Source organism: Simochromis diagramma, unplaced genomic scaffold (genome assembly GCF_900408965.1).
Source record: "Simochromis diagramma unplaced genomic scaffold, fSimDia1.1 OVJJ01000603.1, whole genome shotgun sequence".
In the NCBI taxonomy this organism is placed as follows: domain Eukaryota; kingdom Metazoa; phylum Chordata; class Actinopteri; order Cichliformes; family Cichlidae; genus Simochromis; species Simochromis diagramma.
This window is the reverse complement of record NW_024387414.1, coordinates 5,695,324-5,711,683: the sequence shown is the minus strand read 5'-3', so window position 1 is coordinate 5,711,683 and position 16,360 is coordinate 5,695,324. Positions and strand designations below refer to the sequence as shown.

At 39.4% G+C, this 16,360-nt stretch overlaps 1 protein-coding gene across 17 annotated transcripts in view; it reads left to right on the top strand.

Moving 5' to 3' along the window:
- Positions 1–16,360, top strand: part of abcc12 (ATP-binding cassette, sub-family C (CFTR/MRP), member 12) — a 40,375-nt gene that overhangs the window by 4,313 nt on the left and 19,702 nt on the right. The window contains exons 1-9 of one of the 17 annotated variants that reach the window (XM_040011103.1): positions 75–190; positions 3,530–3,582; positions 11,860–11,916; positions 12,119–12,270; positions 12,417–12,563; positions 12,756–12,903; positions 13,993–14,238; positions 14,811–14,984; positions 15,930–16,077. In XM_040011103.1, the coding sequence (XP_039867037.1) occupies positions 11,866–11,916; positions 12,119–12,270; positions 12,417–12,563; positions 12,756–12,903; positions 13,993–14,238; positions 14,811–14,984; positions 15,930–16,077 (1,066 nt within the window). In that variant the 5' untranslated portion in view covers positions 75–190; positions 3,530–3,582; positions 11,860–11,865. Of the gene's footprint in view, positions 1–74; positions 191–1,653; positions 3,603–9,062; positions 9,301–9,559; positions 11,768–11,859; positions 11,917–12,118; positions 12,271–12,416; positions 12,564–12,755; positions 12,904–13,992; positions 14,239–14,810; positions 14,985–15,929; positions 16,078–16,360 lie in introns of those variants that run through there. The other 16 variants (XM_040011107.1, XM_040011102.1, XM_040011106.1 and 13 more) reach the window with 16 other exon arrangements.

The following is a 16,360-nucleotide window of genomic DNA, read 5'->3' as shown; positions in this document are numbered from 1 at the left end:
AACAAAAAAAACGCAATGGGGGTGCAGAAAATTCCGAGAAAAAAAAGGGGGGAAAGCCTTCGAGTGAACGCAGCAAAATGTGCAAAACTTACTGATATGTTTGTCACCACAAGTTCTGCTGCCGCAGCTCGTGCGGGCCGGAGGAGGAGGTAGAATTACCGATTCAGGGATATACGTCGGATGCCTACACGTAAGTTTGCAACAGTCAGAGTTAACAACGAAAATGTTTTGGAATGTGTGAAATAATGATAATAGTGAATTAAAACAGAAAACGTAAAAAGGAAACACGTTAGAAGAACTAGAATTTATACAATTTTAGAATGATAAAAACTGATTAGAGACACGTCTTCACTGAATAGTAGCTTGGCCAAAAGTATGCAAATGCTCAACATAGAAAAGTATTACAAGACTTATTTTATTCAGTCAGACTTAAAACATTCATATATTATTCGTCTAGAGAGTTATGTGTGTGTATGAGAGAGAGAATTGCTTTTACAGCCTTCATTTTTAAATAACGCTATGAGTAGATTTGGTGTCCAACTTACTGATATTTTAGCTTGCCATAAAATTACAGTTTGCAGGTGTTACAGCTTACAGTTAATATTGTCATGTAATATTAGTAAAACTTTGTTCTGGTGAAATGGATGATTTATCATTGATAGGTTAACCAGAGAATTGTGACACTGTGGCCATCTGTCCAAACATGAATCCCTGAGTAGTGAAAGAGCATATCAATTTTTTAGCATGGTTACTCTCTTCCTTGTAGGCTGCTGCACTTTATTTTAATTTTTGAAATCACAAAATGTGCACATATATCCTCTGGTATGTGGTGTGCTTTCGCATATGGTATAAATAATCGTAGTGGGCCGCCATTGATGTTTTTAACGAACCCCTTTTATTGCATGTAATGCACAGACACACCAACAGAGGGCAGTAATATCCCTTCAACATTGTAAAATTACTATTACAACAATCCCACTTAATTTTACCATGGAGTTCACTTACTTGACTGCCATTGCTTATTTCTTTCAAAAAAAAAAAATATGCACCTATATCACAGTGTTACTAGAAAATAAACATTTTCTCTTTTGTTTTGAACTCACACAAAAAAGTACTGTGTTAATCTTAGACAAAACTATTATTCTTCATTACAGTTAAATGCTCGCCATCTTAACATAAGCATAGTATAGGCATGTTAAGTATATGATAACCCTTTTAAACTGAACACAGTCCAATCTTCCCTCTGAGATACTCAAACTTTTGTCTAGGCAGTGGTTTGGTTACCAAACTCCTTCTTGTGCAGCTTGGCTCAAAGCAATATACTCAGCCTCTGCAGTTGAAAGTGCAACTGTTGCTTGTTTCTTGCTAAGCCGATTAACTGCACCTCCTGCAAGTAGAAAGATGTTTCCAGTTGTAGAACGTCGATCATCATGACTCATATTCCAAATCAGCTGCTTCTTTCCACTCCTTTGCATTTGGACTTGACATAGCCTCTTCCAGTGTATTTGGTTCTGTGACACAACAGATGTTCGCATAATGATTGTTGGAGCCAAGTCCAGGCCAATATTTTACTCAGTTACATCATGCCATATTTAAGTAGTTGTCATGATCTTTAAGTTTCTATTATAATCTTGATCATTTTATGTTATAATGTAATAGGCTGTGCTCCATAAATTAATCCTGCTTTGTTAGTCTGTTGTTGTTGTAAAGTGTTGATAGATGTCGTAAAGGGGGTGTATATTTGGCCCGCATGCGGAGGGGTGTGGGTAAAAGGTTAGGTAAGCAAGCAGGACATGGAGCAACAGTTTTCTGACCGTCGCCGTTTTAATGTTATTTTTTGTTGTAACATAAAGGGAATGTAAACGGAGCTCCCACCAGAGGCCTTTGTTTTGTACCTTTCGATTTGTATGGAGAATAAATGTTTTGCCCCTTTTTTCCTTCGCCTCGTTTTTGCTACCGGAAGGCATCCAAGCGACTTAACAAGAGCACGAGTCAGAAACTTTACGTCCTGCAGAAGCGGCAAAGGACCGAAGGTTGCCGCTACAATGATCAACTGTAGCTACATCAACAAACTCCTCTAATCCACATCTCTTCTGATCCGCTGATCTCCTTTTGCAGCCTCACTGGCGACAGCCTCCTCAGTACTTGTTTGTCTTTTACCCGTGTGTAGTGTTACCTCATTCCCCAAACAGAGATCATTTTCACTTTGTTTACATTTAAACTCTGTTTCACTGAAGACCACATCTCGTCGAATCAGTATTTTTCCTTTTTCTTCATCCCACAGTCGGTAGCCTTTTGCATTGGTTGCATATCCCAGGAAACGAACTTTCACTGCCTTTTTTCCAGCTTCTTTCTGTCTGTGTCTAGAACATGAGCATAAGCAACACAACCAAATACTTTCATATGGCTAATGTCTGATTTTTTCCATACCATCTCTGATAGGGTGTTTCGTTCTTTAAAGCACATGTTGGGAGCCTATTCTGTATGTAAGCTGCAGTAGCAACAGCTTCTGCCCAGAATGTGTTTGGCAACTTTGCATGTGACAGCATACTTCTAGCTGATTCCACTAGAGTTCTGTTTTTTCTCTCTGCAACACCATTTTGCAGTTTAATTAATCTACACTTGATTAATAACTACGGAAGAGGATTAGGGCCACTGGGGAAAAAAAAGTGGGCACGTCTTTCTTTTCTTCTTTTCCTGAATTCTGAGAAAAAAGTCAGAATTCTGGCTTTTTTTCTCAGATTTTTTTTTCCAGTGGCCCTAATCCTCTTCCATAAATAACAAACAATAAAGTCAGTGCTAAACAATTTAAGAACTATTTTCTTCAAACTATTTTCATGAATGATATTATGCTATCATGACAGCCACCAACACAGCAGTTACCAGTGAGATTTATGAAGGTTGTACTGAATAATTAATGTCTTCACCTTTTCCGTATCCTGGCATGAAATGGTCTCTTTACTTTAATGTGGAGTCAGAAAGCACAGTATAAATATTTAACCTCTTAACATCGACTGTGTTCTCATCTATCTATTAATATCAAATGTTAATTTGCTTGACAAATCCAAACGGAAACTGTAATGAGCCACTCAGTTAAATGTGTGGCATTTGGAAGTGCTTGCTCACAGGGTGTCATTGGTTCCCTATCTGATATATTATGATTTTTCCCTCATATGTAAAAACATGTTGAGATGACTTAGATAAGTCCACTTTATTGGAAGAAGAGGTATCTTGAATTTTATACCCACTCAACTGAATACCTTGATTTTACAATTTGTAGACTAACTAAACATGACACAGTTCCTCCAGCTGTATGAGGCTCCTCCCATGCAAATACATTAATTTTGACATGTAAAACTGATGCAATTCCCCTTTAATCCCACCATATGGCACAGTCAGGAATGTAATATGAAACAACTGGTGGCTGTTTGAGAAGGCACAGAATTTACTGTCCTATCTACCTGCAGATAAATGTTAGTAGTGGTATTATTAGCAAATGATATTTTCTTCTTTTCTTTTCTTCTTTTAGACATCACCAGTCCACACAGAGTCATCAGAAAGAGGGATACCTTGACATAAAAGGTTACCACTGAGCGTGGTTTGTATGTTCACATGGCCGTTTGTTTTGTGAGATTTATCAGAATAGTTGCATGCTTTCCCCAATACATTAAGTTAGAAGACAGAAAAACCTAAAATCTAGATTTTATTTGTTTAATTCTTCAGTGTAAGTTTGATTTAAGGATAATGACACACATATTGGTCTTTATCAGGTAGTTACTTTATAATGACACACTATTATGCATTAATAAGATATTAGGAAGTGCTTAATTCATCATTTATAAAGCATTAGTCGTCCTTAGTCTGTAGCTGTGGCTCAGGAGGTAGAGTAACTCATCTACTTAAAAAAGCGTGCTCGTAAGAATGGGTGAATGAGTCAAGTTTTATGAAGCGCTTTGAGTGCTCAGGTAGAATAGAAGAGCGCTACATAAGAACCAGTTCAATCCCCAGATATAAATATTTATTCTCCATTCACAGTCACATGTATAACATGTTCATGGTATCATTTAAAAAGTTTAAGAAAGTGATTAACAAAGTATTTAAATGCACACACACACACACACACACACACACACACACACACACACACACACACACACACACACACACACACATAGATAATTAAAATGAGTGATGCAAACATAGTCCACTTGAGGTTTGCAGAATACTAAAACATTGGTAGGATGAGAGTCTAAGTCTGTAAGAGGAGTTTAAGAGAGAATGAGCAGTTGGGTAACTGGGTAATGTAACGTTTAAGGTTTGTCATTTAAAATAAAATATGAATAAGGTCATGATAAAACATTAGTGAGGATTACTGGGATGTTTGAAAGTTCTTTAGTTCATTCCTGAGGTTCAAATTCAAATTCAAATTTTATTTGTCACGTACACAGTCATACACAGTACGATATGTAGTGAAATGCTTGGACAACTGCTCGTGACCTAAAGAAAACAAAAAAGGAAAAGGCTATGAATAAGATAGGAAATAAATATGAAAAATTAAAAAGGGTAAATTTAACTAGGAAGGAATAAAATATAAATTAAGGTTAAAAATGAAATAACTGTACAACACAAATTAGAATGAAGGGTAAATTTAACTGGGAGAATAAGATAAAATATATAAATTAAAGTTGAAAATAAAATAACTGTACAACAAAATACACAATATAGAACTATATAAGAATGTATGAAGAAATATAAATAAATATATACACAATAACAGCAGCATATACACAATAACAGCAGCGTGATTTAAGTAATGAAGTGAAAACAATGTCCAGAATGTCCAGTGTGTGTGTGTAAGAACTGTATGTGTGGGTCAGTACTGTGTGGTGGTGTGATTGAGAGACCGTATCGCCTGCGGGAAGAAGCTCCTCCTCAGTCTCTCTGTGTTGGTCTTCAGGGAGCGGAATCGCTTTCCTGACCTCAACAGAGAGAACAGTCTGTTGTTGGGATGGCTGAGGTCCTTCACGATCTTCCTGGCCTTGGTCCAGCACCGCCTGCTGTAGATTGAGTGCAGGTCAGGGAGCTCGGAGCGGATGGTGCGCTCAGCTGACCGCACAACCCTCTGTAGAGCTCGTCTGTCCTGCATGGTGCTGTTCCCGAACCAGGTTAAGATGTTTCCCGTCAGGATGCTCTCTATGGTGCACGAGTAAAAGTTCCTGAGCACCTTGGAGGGCAGTTGGAAGTCTCTCAAGCGTCTGAGGTGGTAGAGACGCTGACGGGCCTTTTTCACCACGGTGTTGATGTGACAGGACCATGACAGGTCCTGCGTGATGTGAACTCCGAGGTATTTGAAGCTGTCCACTCTCTCCACTGGGCACTCGTTGATGACAGGGGTCTGGTAGTTCCTCTCCTGCTTAGTGCTGAAGTCCACTATCAACTCCTTTGTCTTACTGACGTTTAGAAGGAGGTTGTTCCTCTGGCACCAGTTCTCCAGATTCCTAATCTCCTTCAGGTAGGCCGTCTCGTTGTTATCAGAGATCAGGCCCACCACGACGGTGTCGTCAGCAAACTTGATGATGGTGGTGGAGCTGGTAGTGGCCACACAGTCATATGTGTACAAAGAGTACAGCAGGGGGCTCAGAACACACCCCTGGGGGGCTCCAGTGCTGAGAGTGGTGGAGGCTGAGACATGTCCGCCCATCCTTACTGCCTGTGGTCTGCCAGTTAGGAAGTTGGAGATCCACTGACACATAGATGAGCTGAGTCCCAGATGCTCCAGCTTGGTGGTGAGTGTGGAGGGAATTATGGTGTTAAATGCAGAGCTGTAGTCTATGAAGAGCATTTTAACATAATTCCCCCTTCTAGTGTCCAAGTGAGTGAGTGATGTGTGGAGGAGATGAGAGATGGTGTTGGTTCAGTGTTGCTCTGGTTTGTGTTAGTGAGCTTTTAGTGAGATGAGTCAGCATCCAGTCAGGTTCAATTCCAGAGTGCTCCTGAATTAGAAAGAACGGTGTCTGGTGAACACGGCTGAAATAAAAGAAGTATTGGATGGTCTCCTCCTCCTCATTCAGTCAAATTCAATAAAAACTCAGAATGGCACATCATACATCAATTGATGCATCAATTGATGTATAATTTTGAATGCATATGTGCAGTAGACATAATCAGGTGACCTCAATAAGTCACATGGTGAGCTATGGAGATGACATCAAAAGTTCACATGATGACCTATCGAGGTCACCTCACCCAATACCTCTGCTGATAATGACCCATGCCTTTTTTCACACCTTGCTCCATGATGAGACATCACATGTATATCTGTATTGATACAGACTAAGGAGGAATAATGCTTTATAAATGAATTAAGCAAATTCATTTGCGCTTATTGTGACGGGGGACTTTAATAGCGCCAACCTCAAACGCGCAGCGCCGAACTTTTATCAACACATCTCCTGCCCCACCAGAGGTGAAAGGACACTGGACCACTGCTACACTACGGTCAAGGACGGCTACAAGGCACGATCCCGCCCTCCTTTTGGCAAATCTGATCACGCCGCCATCTTCCTCATCCCAAAATACAAACAAAGGCTGAAACAGGAAGTTCCGGTTCAGAGGAAGGTCGCGCGCTGGACGGATCAATCGGTGGCCGCGTTACAGGACGCACTCGATGACGCAGACTGGGACATGTTCAGAAACAGCTCCGATAATGATGTCAACGTGTTTACGGAAGTGGTTGTGGGATTCATCGGGAAACTAGCGGATGATACCGTGGAGACAAAGACTATCACAACGTTTCCCAACCAGAAGCCGTGGGTGGATAAAACCATCCGCGACGCTCTGAGATCCCGCACCGCTGCCTACAACACGGGACTCATGACGGGGGACATGGACCCGTACAAAGCCGCGTCATATAACGTGCGGAGGGCGGTGAAAGAGGCGAAGCAGCGCTACGGGAGGAAACTAGAGTCACAACTCCAACAGAGTGACTCTAGGAGCCTGTGGCGGGGACTAAGGACAATAACGGACTATAAAGCACCAACAACCGGTATGACGAACGCGGCCGTGACTCTGGCAGACGAGCTGAACACTTTCTATGCTCGCTTCGAGGCTGCAGCTAAGGACTCCAACAATGCTAGTGTTAGCGGCGCTAACGGCTGCAGACAGGAAGATACTGCCAGCACCGGAAACGTGCTCGTCATCTCCGAGCATGAAGTAAGGAGAGCCTTCAAGAGAGTGAACACCAGGAAAGCAGCAGGCCCAGACGGCATCCCAGGTCGTATCCTAAGAGACTGCGCATACCAGCTAGCTCCTGTGTTCACTGAGATATTCAACATCTCTCTATCTCAGTCGGTGATCCCCACATGCTTCAAAGAGTCCATCATTGTTCCTGTCCCGAAGAAACCCCACCCTGCTTCTCTCAATGACTATCGCCCTGTAGCCCTCACCTCAGTAGTGATGAAGTGCTTTGAACGCCTGGTCAGAGACTTCATCATTTCTTCACTACCAGACACACTGGACCCACTACAGTTTGCTTACCGTCCAAATCGTTCCACAGACGATGCCATCTCTCATCTCCTCCACACATCACTCACTCACTTGGACACTAGAAGGGGGAATTATGTTAAAATGCTCTTCATAGACTACAGCTCTGCATTTAACACCATAATTCCCTCCACACTCACCACCAAGCTGGAGCATCTGGGACTCAGCTCATCTATGTGTCTGTGGATCTCCAACTTCCTAACTGGCAGACCACAGGCAGTAAGGATGGGCGGACATGTCTCAGCCTCCACCACTCTCAGCACTGGAGCCCCCCAGGGGTGTGTTCTGAGCCCCCTGCTGTACTCTTTGTACACATATGACTGTGTGGCCACTACCAGCTCCACCACCATCATCAAGTTTGCTGACGACACCGTCGTGGTGGGCCTGATCTCTGATAACAACGAGACGGCCTACCTGAAGGAGATTAGGAATCTGGAGAACTGGTGCCAGAGGAACAACCTCCTTCTAAACGTCAGTAAGACAAAGGAGCTGATAGTGGACTTCAGCACTAAGCAGGAGAGGAACTACAAGACCCCTGTCATCAACGAGTGCCCAGTGGAGAGAGTGGACAGCTTCAAATACCTCGGAGTTCACATCACGCAGGACCTGTCATGGTCCTGTCACATCAACACCGTGGTGAAAAAGGCCCGTCAGCGTCTCTACCACCTCAGACGCTTGAGAGACTTCCAACTGCCCTCCAAGGTGCTCAGGAACTTTTACTCGTGCACCATAGAGAGCATCCTGACGGGAAACATCTTAACCTGGTTCGGGAACAGCACCATGCAGGACAGACGAGCTCTTCAGAGGGTTGTGCGGTCAGCTGAGCGCACCATCCGCTCCGAGCTCCCTGACCTGCACTCAATCTACAGCAGGCGGTGCTGGACCAAGGCCAGGAAGATCGTGAAGGACCTCAGCCATCCCAACAACAGACTGTTCTCTCTGTTGAGGTCAGGAAAGCGATTCCGCTCCCTGAAGACCAACACAGAGAGACTGAGGAGGAGCTTCTTCCCGCAGGCGATACGGTCTCTCAATCACACCACCACACAGTACTGACCCACACATACAGTTCTTACACACACTGGACATTCTGGACATTGTTTTCACTTCATTACTTAAATCACGCTGCTGTTATTGTGTATATGCTGCTGTTATTGTGTATATATTTATTTATATTTCTTCATACATTCTTATATAGTTCTATATTGTGTATTTTGTTGTACAGTTATTTTATTTTCAACTTTAATTTATATATTTTATCTTATTCTCCCAGTTAAATTTACCCTTCATTCTAATTTGTGTTGTACAGTTATTTCTTTTTTAACCTTAATTTATATTTTATTCCTTCCTAGTTAAATTTACCCTTTTTAATTTTTCATATTTATTTCCTATCTTATTCATAGCCTTTTCCTTTTTTGTTTTCTTTAGGTCACGAGCAGTTGTCCAAGCATTTCACTACATATCGTACTGTGTATGACTGTGTACGTGACAAATAAAATTTGAATTTGAATTTGAATTTGAAGCACTTACTAATACTTTACTAATGCCCAATAGCGTGTCATTATTATTAAGTGTTACCACTGATTTTAAATGATTTGTCATTGTGACTAAGCTGTCCAGTTAGAACGAAGAATGGCAATCACCTCTAAACAGGCTAACCTTTGATCTCCATAAAGGTTATGCAAGGCAGAGTAAAATGCTGCTTCACTGACTGTCAGTGTTGACTAGCAGCAGTGTGTCTCCCTTGTTCTCCACACACAGGTATTGTTCAGATTTTTTTAGATTAATTTAATTCATTCATTCAGACAGGAAAAGTTTCACTGTGTTTACTGTAAATTAGTTTAGCTCAGTTTTGATCTTTTTAGTTTGTGTTTGTATTTTATGATTGTCAGTTTTCATTGATTGTGTTTTATAGTTAACTTCATTTTTAAGAAATCATTACCAAAATAAATTACAGTTACTATTAATATTCTTAATGTTTATTTATTAATAATTTAGTTAGGAATAGTTAGTGGGGTTTTTTTATATGTTATTAGTTAGATGTTTCAAAAACAGCGCTGTAATCTGCATGTGCAGTCTTTAAGTTGATAAGCTTTTAAGCTTAAACATATCTAAATGGTATAAATGAACTGATTCAACAACATGCCTCATTCACCCATTCACACACCTATTATGTATTTAAGTACTTTCTATCTAACATTCACACACATTCATACTCTGATGGATGCATCACAGAGCAACTTGGGGTTAGTATCTTGCCCAAGGATATTTGGCATGCAGACTGGAAAAGCCTTGGATCGAACCAATAATCATCCGATTAGTAGAGGACCTGTTGTGTTCTGTGCAGATGATTTAGCTGAGAGGCAGGTATGAGGACACTGTTCATTCATTAACACTTTATATTCAGGTGTTAGTTATGGATGAACAGAATTCATTATTCAGAAAAAAAAAGCTTGTTTTCTTCAGATTCAATATCGGTCCAAAATTTGGACATACTAACTAGCAGTTAACCATTCACATGACTGGTTAACCATTCATTAACTAAACCTTCAAATGAATGGTTAATTGGTACTGTACAAAACTTTTTAAAATTATGCTTTTTCCAGACCTCACCTCATGTTCTGATGAGTCAGTTTAAGTTTTAAGCAAGATTTAGTTTAACTATATTTAAAATGGGAAATTCTTGAAATGTGTCATCCATTAAAGTAGATGTTAATAATTGATGAACTTGTCTTTAGCTGTCTGCTTCTACTGTTCACACATTGTTAGCTCCCCTGAGCCATGTGAGGGATTTTTGAATTTCTTTGTGGAAAAGGTGAATAATGCCAGGGCTCAGATAACACCACCTACTCTTTACCATTCAGCCCTTGTTCTTTGCTCTGTTGCTTTCTACCAGTTTGAGCCTGTAACTTTCTCTCTGTTTGCCATCTGAAGCCCTCAGGTCTCCCTATTGATGTTGCTCCACCTCAATTATTTAGAGAGGTCATTTCTACTCTTGGTCTATCTGTTCTAGCTATTATTAATACCAGTTTTTTATCTGGTACTTTTCCTAAAACCTTTAAGCATGCTACAGCTCAACCTCTGCTTCAGAAAAATAGCCCGCTATTTTATCAAATTTTAGGCCTATTTGCAAGCTTACTCTTTTCTGTAAAATTCTGGAGAAAATTGCTTGTCAGTTGAAAACTTTTTAAATTTAAAAATAATGTCTTTGAGATTGCTTTTAAATCTCTGCATAGCACAGAATCTGCGTTGCATAGGGTTGTTAATGACATCCTCTTGGCTACAGATTCAGGATCATGTGATCTTGGTTCACCTAGACTTAACAGCTGCCTTTGACACAGTCTTTGGCAATATTTTACTATCTCGAATGGAACACTGGATAGGCATTTGTGGTACTGCTCTGCAGTGGTTAGATAACCTTTGTTTAGACACGTAAGCAGCGAATTACAATAATCCAAGCGTGGCGAAATAAATGCATGTATATCTCAAGTTCAGAGCGAGATAAAATCGGGCTTAGCTTAGCCACATTTCTTAAATTATAAAAACAAGACCGAACCAGAGATTTCACATGCCCATCCAATGTGAGACTCGAGTCAAAGGTGACACCTAAATTCCTGATAGAGGATTTAACATAAAGTGAGAGAGGACCAAGGGCTTTCACTATCTGCGATAGAAACCTATCAGGGGCGCATACGAGGACTTCGGTTTTCCCCTCGTTGAGTTGGAGGAAATTTGCAGCCATCCAACGTTTGATCAAATCTAAGCAATCATTCAGACGCTGAAGCTTAGATAAATCCTCGGGCATAAAAGAAACGTACAACTGAATATCAGCATAACAATGATAAGAAATGTCCTCAAAAGAGCCCATTATATGCTGGAGGGGGAGAAGATAAATTAAAAACAATAAAGGCCCCAAGACTGACCCTTGAGGGACACCATAAGTAAGGGAGGTAGAGGATGACCTAAAATCAGAGCCTGCCACAGAAAAGGATCGGTGATGGAGATAAATACACCAACCCATTTTTTCAGCCTTTCAATGATTCTTAAAAGGACATTCTAGCCTCATGGAGGATTTCAGCTGCTTACCAGTTCACAGCCTTTTTTGTTTTATTTTTGTTTCACAACGCATTAAATGTTTTGAGTGAGTAACAGGTCTGGACTTAAGGCAGGGCAGTTTAAAACCAGCATTACATGTGTGATGTATTACAGCCTCCTGTTTCTGATTCTGGTAAATAATGCTCTTAAATTAGACATTTCTACTTGAATTATCATGTTGGTTAGTATCATTTCAACTTTGTGGTTTGGTCTCTTTTAACATAGAACAAAATGAAGAAAAAATATTCTCTGGAGGAGAATGGCACTCGAAGACTCTCTTTTGTAAGTACTAAACAAACAGCAAATTTACATGTTGCTTTTACTTCCTGACATCTTTTCCATCATCCACATCCTGCTTTCCTTTTAGATGCTTAGCTAATTTCAGACATTTAGCTATTGACTAAGGCACAACCTCAGTCTTTCATCCACTCTGCTTTTTTTACTGGTTGTCTTATACTTTCTTTTTGCTTTTTTGACTGTTTAGGCAAACGATGGTGTCCAGTGGCGAACTGGATCTGAGATCATCAATCCAGATGATCCTTGTGTGCACAGCTGTGAAAGGGATCACCCTTCCTCATTTAGAAAATATCAGCAGAGCTTGCAGATGCTCAAGCCCTTGCGTTTTTCCTCACCACAGTCAGTGTCAATATCAAACTTGATCGTTTAGATGAACCTAGATAATATTTGATGGCTAGTTATTTGTTTCCATATAAATACTTTATACTTGGAAATCTATTAATGCCCTCCTTTCACACAACATTTTATGTCTGCTTTATATTTAGGCCCCACCCTGTGGACAATGCAGGTTTCCTGTCCTTCATGACTTTTGCCTGGATGACTCCCTTGATGTGGTCCATTTTTAGGAATAAGCTGGACATCTCCGAGCTAAAGTTGTCTCCTTTTGATATTGCTGACACCAGTGCACAAAGGTCTTTTCTCTTCATATTATATTCAGATTTAAACACAACATATCCAAAAATCAGTCAGGGGATCACAGTCATAATCCAAAGACATAGTGACAGTTGGAAAAGTACTTGAAATTTACTAAGTACCTATAATATTAAAAAAAAAAAAAAAACAGACTACTGGGTGATTAGGTCCTGATTGTAAGTGTCTGGCAGGTTTCAGAGACTCTGGGATGAAGAAGTGGCAAAGAGGGGTCTGGAAAAAGCCTCACTGGTTCGTGTGGCCTTTCACTTTCAACGAACCAGGCTGATTGTTTCTGTCATTATTGGTATTCTTGCCATGGTTTCAGCATTTTTGAGCCCGGTGAGTCATCATCTCTGTGTTTCATGTTCTTAGATATTAGAACATGAACAATCCCAGCTGTATACAGTGGAAACCAGTTTTGTCCAAAGGCATTTCTGCCATTTCTAAATGTCGCATCTGAGCAATTTAGAGAGGAACCATCTCATCAAGTCATCTGAAGGTGCACATAAGTAAAAAAACAAACAAACAATGATTTTAATCTCAGATCTTGTGATGAAAGCACATTTTGTTCTGAAAAGTAGTACCTGAAAGTGTAGCAATATATAATAACTAATATGTACATCTGTGGTGAAGTTTACATACACTCATCAAGGGGATGAATGTCACGGTAATTCTGTGCCTCTTTTATTTTCTTTGAACGATTTCATTTTTCAGGGTGGAACTATTGTACAGCACACATCATTAATGACTTTAAAAATTGGGTGCGTAAGTTTGAAAACATTTCAGATTTTTTCAAATCCCCACAGGGTTAAAAGTATACCTACAAGCCTAAATATATACTTACACTCATTTTTTGTTAAATTTCCCGAGCAATTTGCACCTCAGCTAGATGCTTTTGGTAGCCATCATCAAACTTCAATACTTTTCTTCACAGAACTAGTACAGTTCATTTAAATTGGTTGATTTTCTGGCACAGACCCAGATCATTGTCCTGTTGAAAAAAACAACTTTGTCCAAGTTTTTACCATGTATCTGTTAAGATGAAGTTGAAAAATTTGGAGATAGTCTGTACATTGTGCAGGGAAACGGCTTCATAGCATTATGCCTCCATTGCCTTGCTTGACAGCTGGTACAGTGTTCTTAGCTTTGAGAGTTTCTGCTTTACTCCTCTAAATGTATCTCTTGTTATTGTGGCCAAATAGCTCAGTCTTGCTCTTGTCTGACCGTGTAATTTGTTCATGGATGGCATTCGACTTGTCCATGTGGGCAGCTGCAAATTTCAGTCGAACCTGAATGTGTCGATTTTGCAGCAGGGTCTTCGTTCTTTCTCTGCACCCTCTCAGTCCTTGGTGATATAAAATATGTAATTTGATCTTAAAGATTCATGTTATTTAAGTGTCACTAACCATTTTCTCCCTGTTCTTTCAGGCTGTACTGATCAGCATGATCTTGAATTATATTGAAAACCCAGAGGAGTCCGTGTCCAACACAGTGTCCTATGGTGTTGGTTTGTCCATTGGTCTGTTCACCACAGAATGTTGCAAAGCTCTCCTAATATCCTTGCTGTGGGCAATAAACCTGCGCACAGCAGTGAGACTGAAAGGGGCTTTCTCTACAGTGGCTTTTCAGAAAATCATATCGCTGCGGGTATACAGCGGTGTTTCAATGGGAGAGGTAAAGACTAGTTCTCACTTCTATGGTAAATGCAATATAGCCACATTTGTCTGAGAAAGTTTTAATGCTCTTGTAATTGATTCTAAAGTAATTTTATCCACTTGTACAATATTCTTACAGCTGATAGTCTACAGAGGCCAGTGTAACAAAAATATGCTAATGTCTTTTTTAGCAAAGATTTCATTTTTGTTTTAAAAAACTTTGACATTGCTTTCACCCACGCTGTAGTGGAACAAACTTGGATGTGGGGTGCTGTTTGTGTCCATGGTAGACATTAGTGGACCAGATGTAATGTCTGCTATAGACATCTGTGAACATGAAAAGCAACCCTTGTTTGTCTTTGTTGCTATATTCTATCTTGAATGAGCATGCTTTATATTTTGACGTGTATACATATGTTTTACATGTTTTTAATATCTCATGTATTCTTCTTTCTATCCCTCCATAAATGTATTATAAATTATCTTGTGAGTCAATAGTGCTACAAATAATTTGAACTTGTTTTGACATAAAAGAAATTTGTTTTGATGCAATTCCTAATTAACTTTTCTTCATATCTTTCTGCTGTCTAGATGATTAACATTTTGACCAGTGATGGCCATAGAATGTTCGAGGCTGTAGTGCATGGGAGCTTTGTGCTGGCTAGCACAGTGCTCTATGTTTTGTGTATTGTCTACACATGCTACATCCTGGGCTACACCGCACTGACTGGAATCTTCACATACCTGATTTTTGTCCCTGTACAGGTCTGTGTATATTTCACATAAATCTGAAATATCTTTACATTAGAAGCTGTGAAAATAAAGTTGGTTCTTATTTTAACTGAAAATAGTGGAAAGTTAGCAAATCCAAATTTTGGAAATTGTATGCTTATATGCTATATTTTCAAATTTGATGTTAGCAACAGAAATGATTTTAACCTTAATGTTGTAAAGGATTTGTATATTCCTGGGAGCTGTTTTGTTCAGGACAATATGTTCTTGTAGAATTTCCCACTACAATTCTGACCCAGGAAAAGGGAAAAACAAGGGCTCAATTAAAAGTCCTAATGTACTGCAGGGAAAAGCTTTTGCACCTTGTGCATAGTGATAGTGTAGAGAGGCAAAATTACATAAATTACATCATTGTTCAAAAATGTTTGGCCTATTTTGTGGCTAGGGTCCTGGAAGAGGTTCCCTGTGGAGACTCCGTAGTTCTTTAGGAAGCTTGATCAGGGGGGAGGTGTTTGCAAGAATGCAAATAGTTTGTTTTTATGCCAGCAACTCTTTTTTTGCTAGCATAAAATTCTTAATATCTAAAACTTAATACTGACCAATAATGAAATATAAGTACGTGTTTAATATGAGCTAATGAAAAATAATGGCAAATACTAATGTTGCAAAAACCAGACAAACAAAAATAATCAAAAAAAACATAACAAAAAAAACCTGCACAAATGAGGTTTGTAACAATAATATAATAATAACAATAAAAATAAGAATAAGAACAATAAGAACAAAATATTATATCACAAAAAATTGAGGCATATAGAACGGTATGTTTTACCTTTCTATAAACTCATTTCCTTGTTTAGTAAGCTGCTAAGATAGCAAAACTGATTTTTCTGTGTTTTTCTTATATTATCCCAAATATATTACTTTGCTTCTTATTACCTTTAGTCACTCACAATGTATTTTTCTTGATTTTTGTAGATTTTCTTGGCCAAGCTCATAAATAAATTCAGATGGAAGTCCTTATTGATAACCGACAGCAGAGTTCGCACGATGAATGAGATTCTCAACAGCATTAAGCTAATCAAGATGTACGCCTGGGAAGAATCTTTTGAGAAGACGATTACAGGTATGTCAAGCTGTTTCATGTTGATATTTTTTTAATCAGTATGTCAAATATCAAGGAAATATTCATACACACCAATTTGTTTAAAAACAAAATCAGCAAACATATAGTCACAATGGTATGTATGGACATCCTTATGTACAGTTGTGATCAGAAGTCCAGATGCTTTTGGTCACCATCATCAAGCCTAGCCCCAAGAGGGTTGAGGTTAGGGCTTTAAGCTTCTGGACTGGTCTTCTAAATGTTAGTCTAATTTATCCATTGCAAAACCAATTTTGTGCCAAAG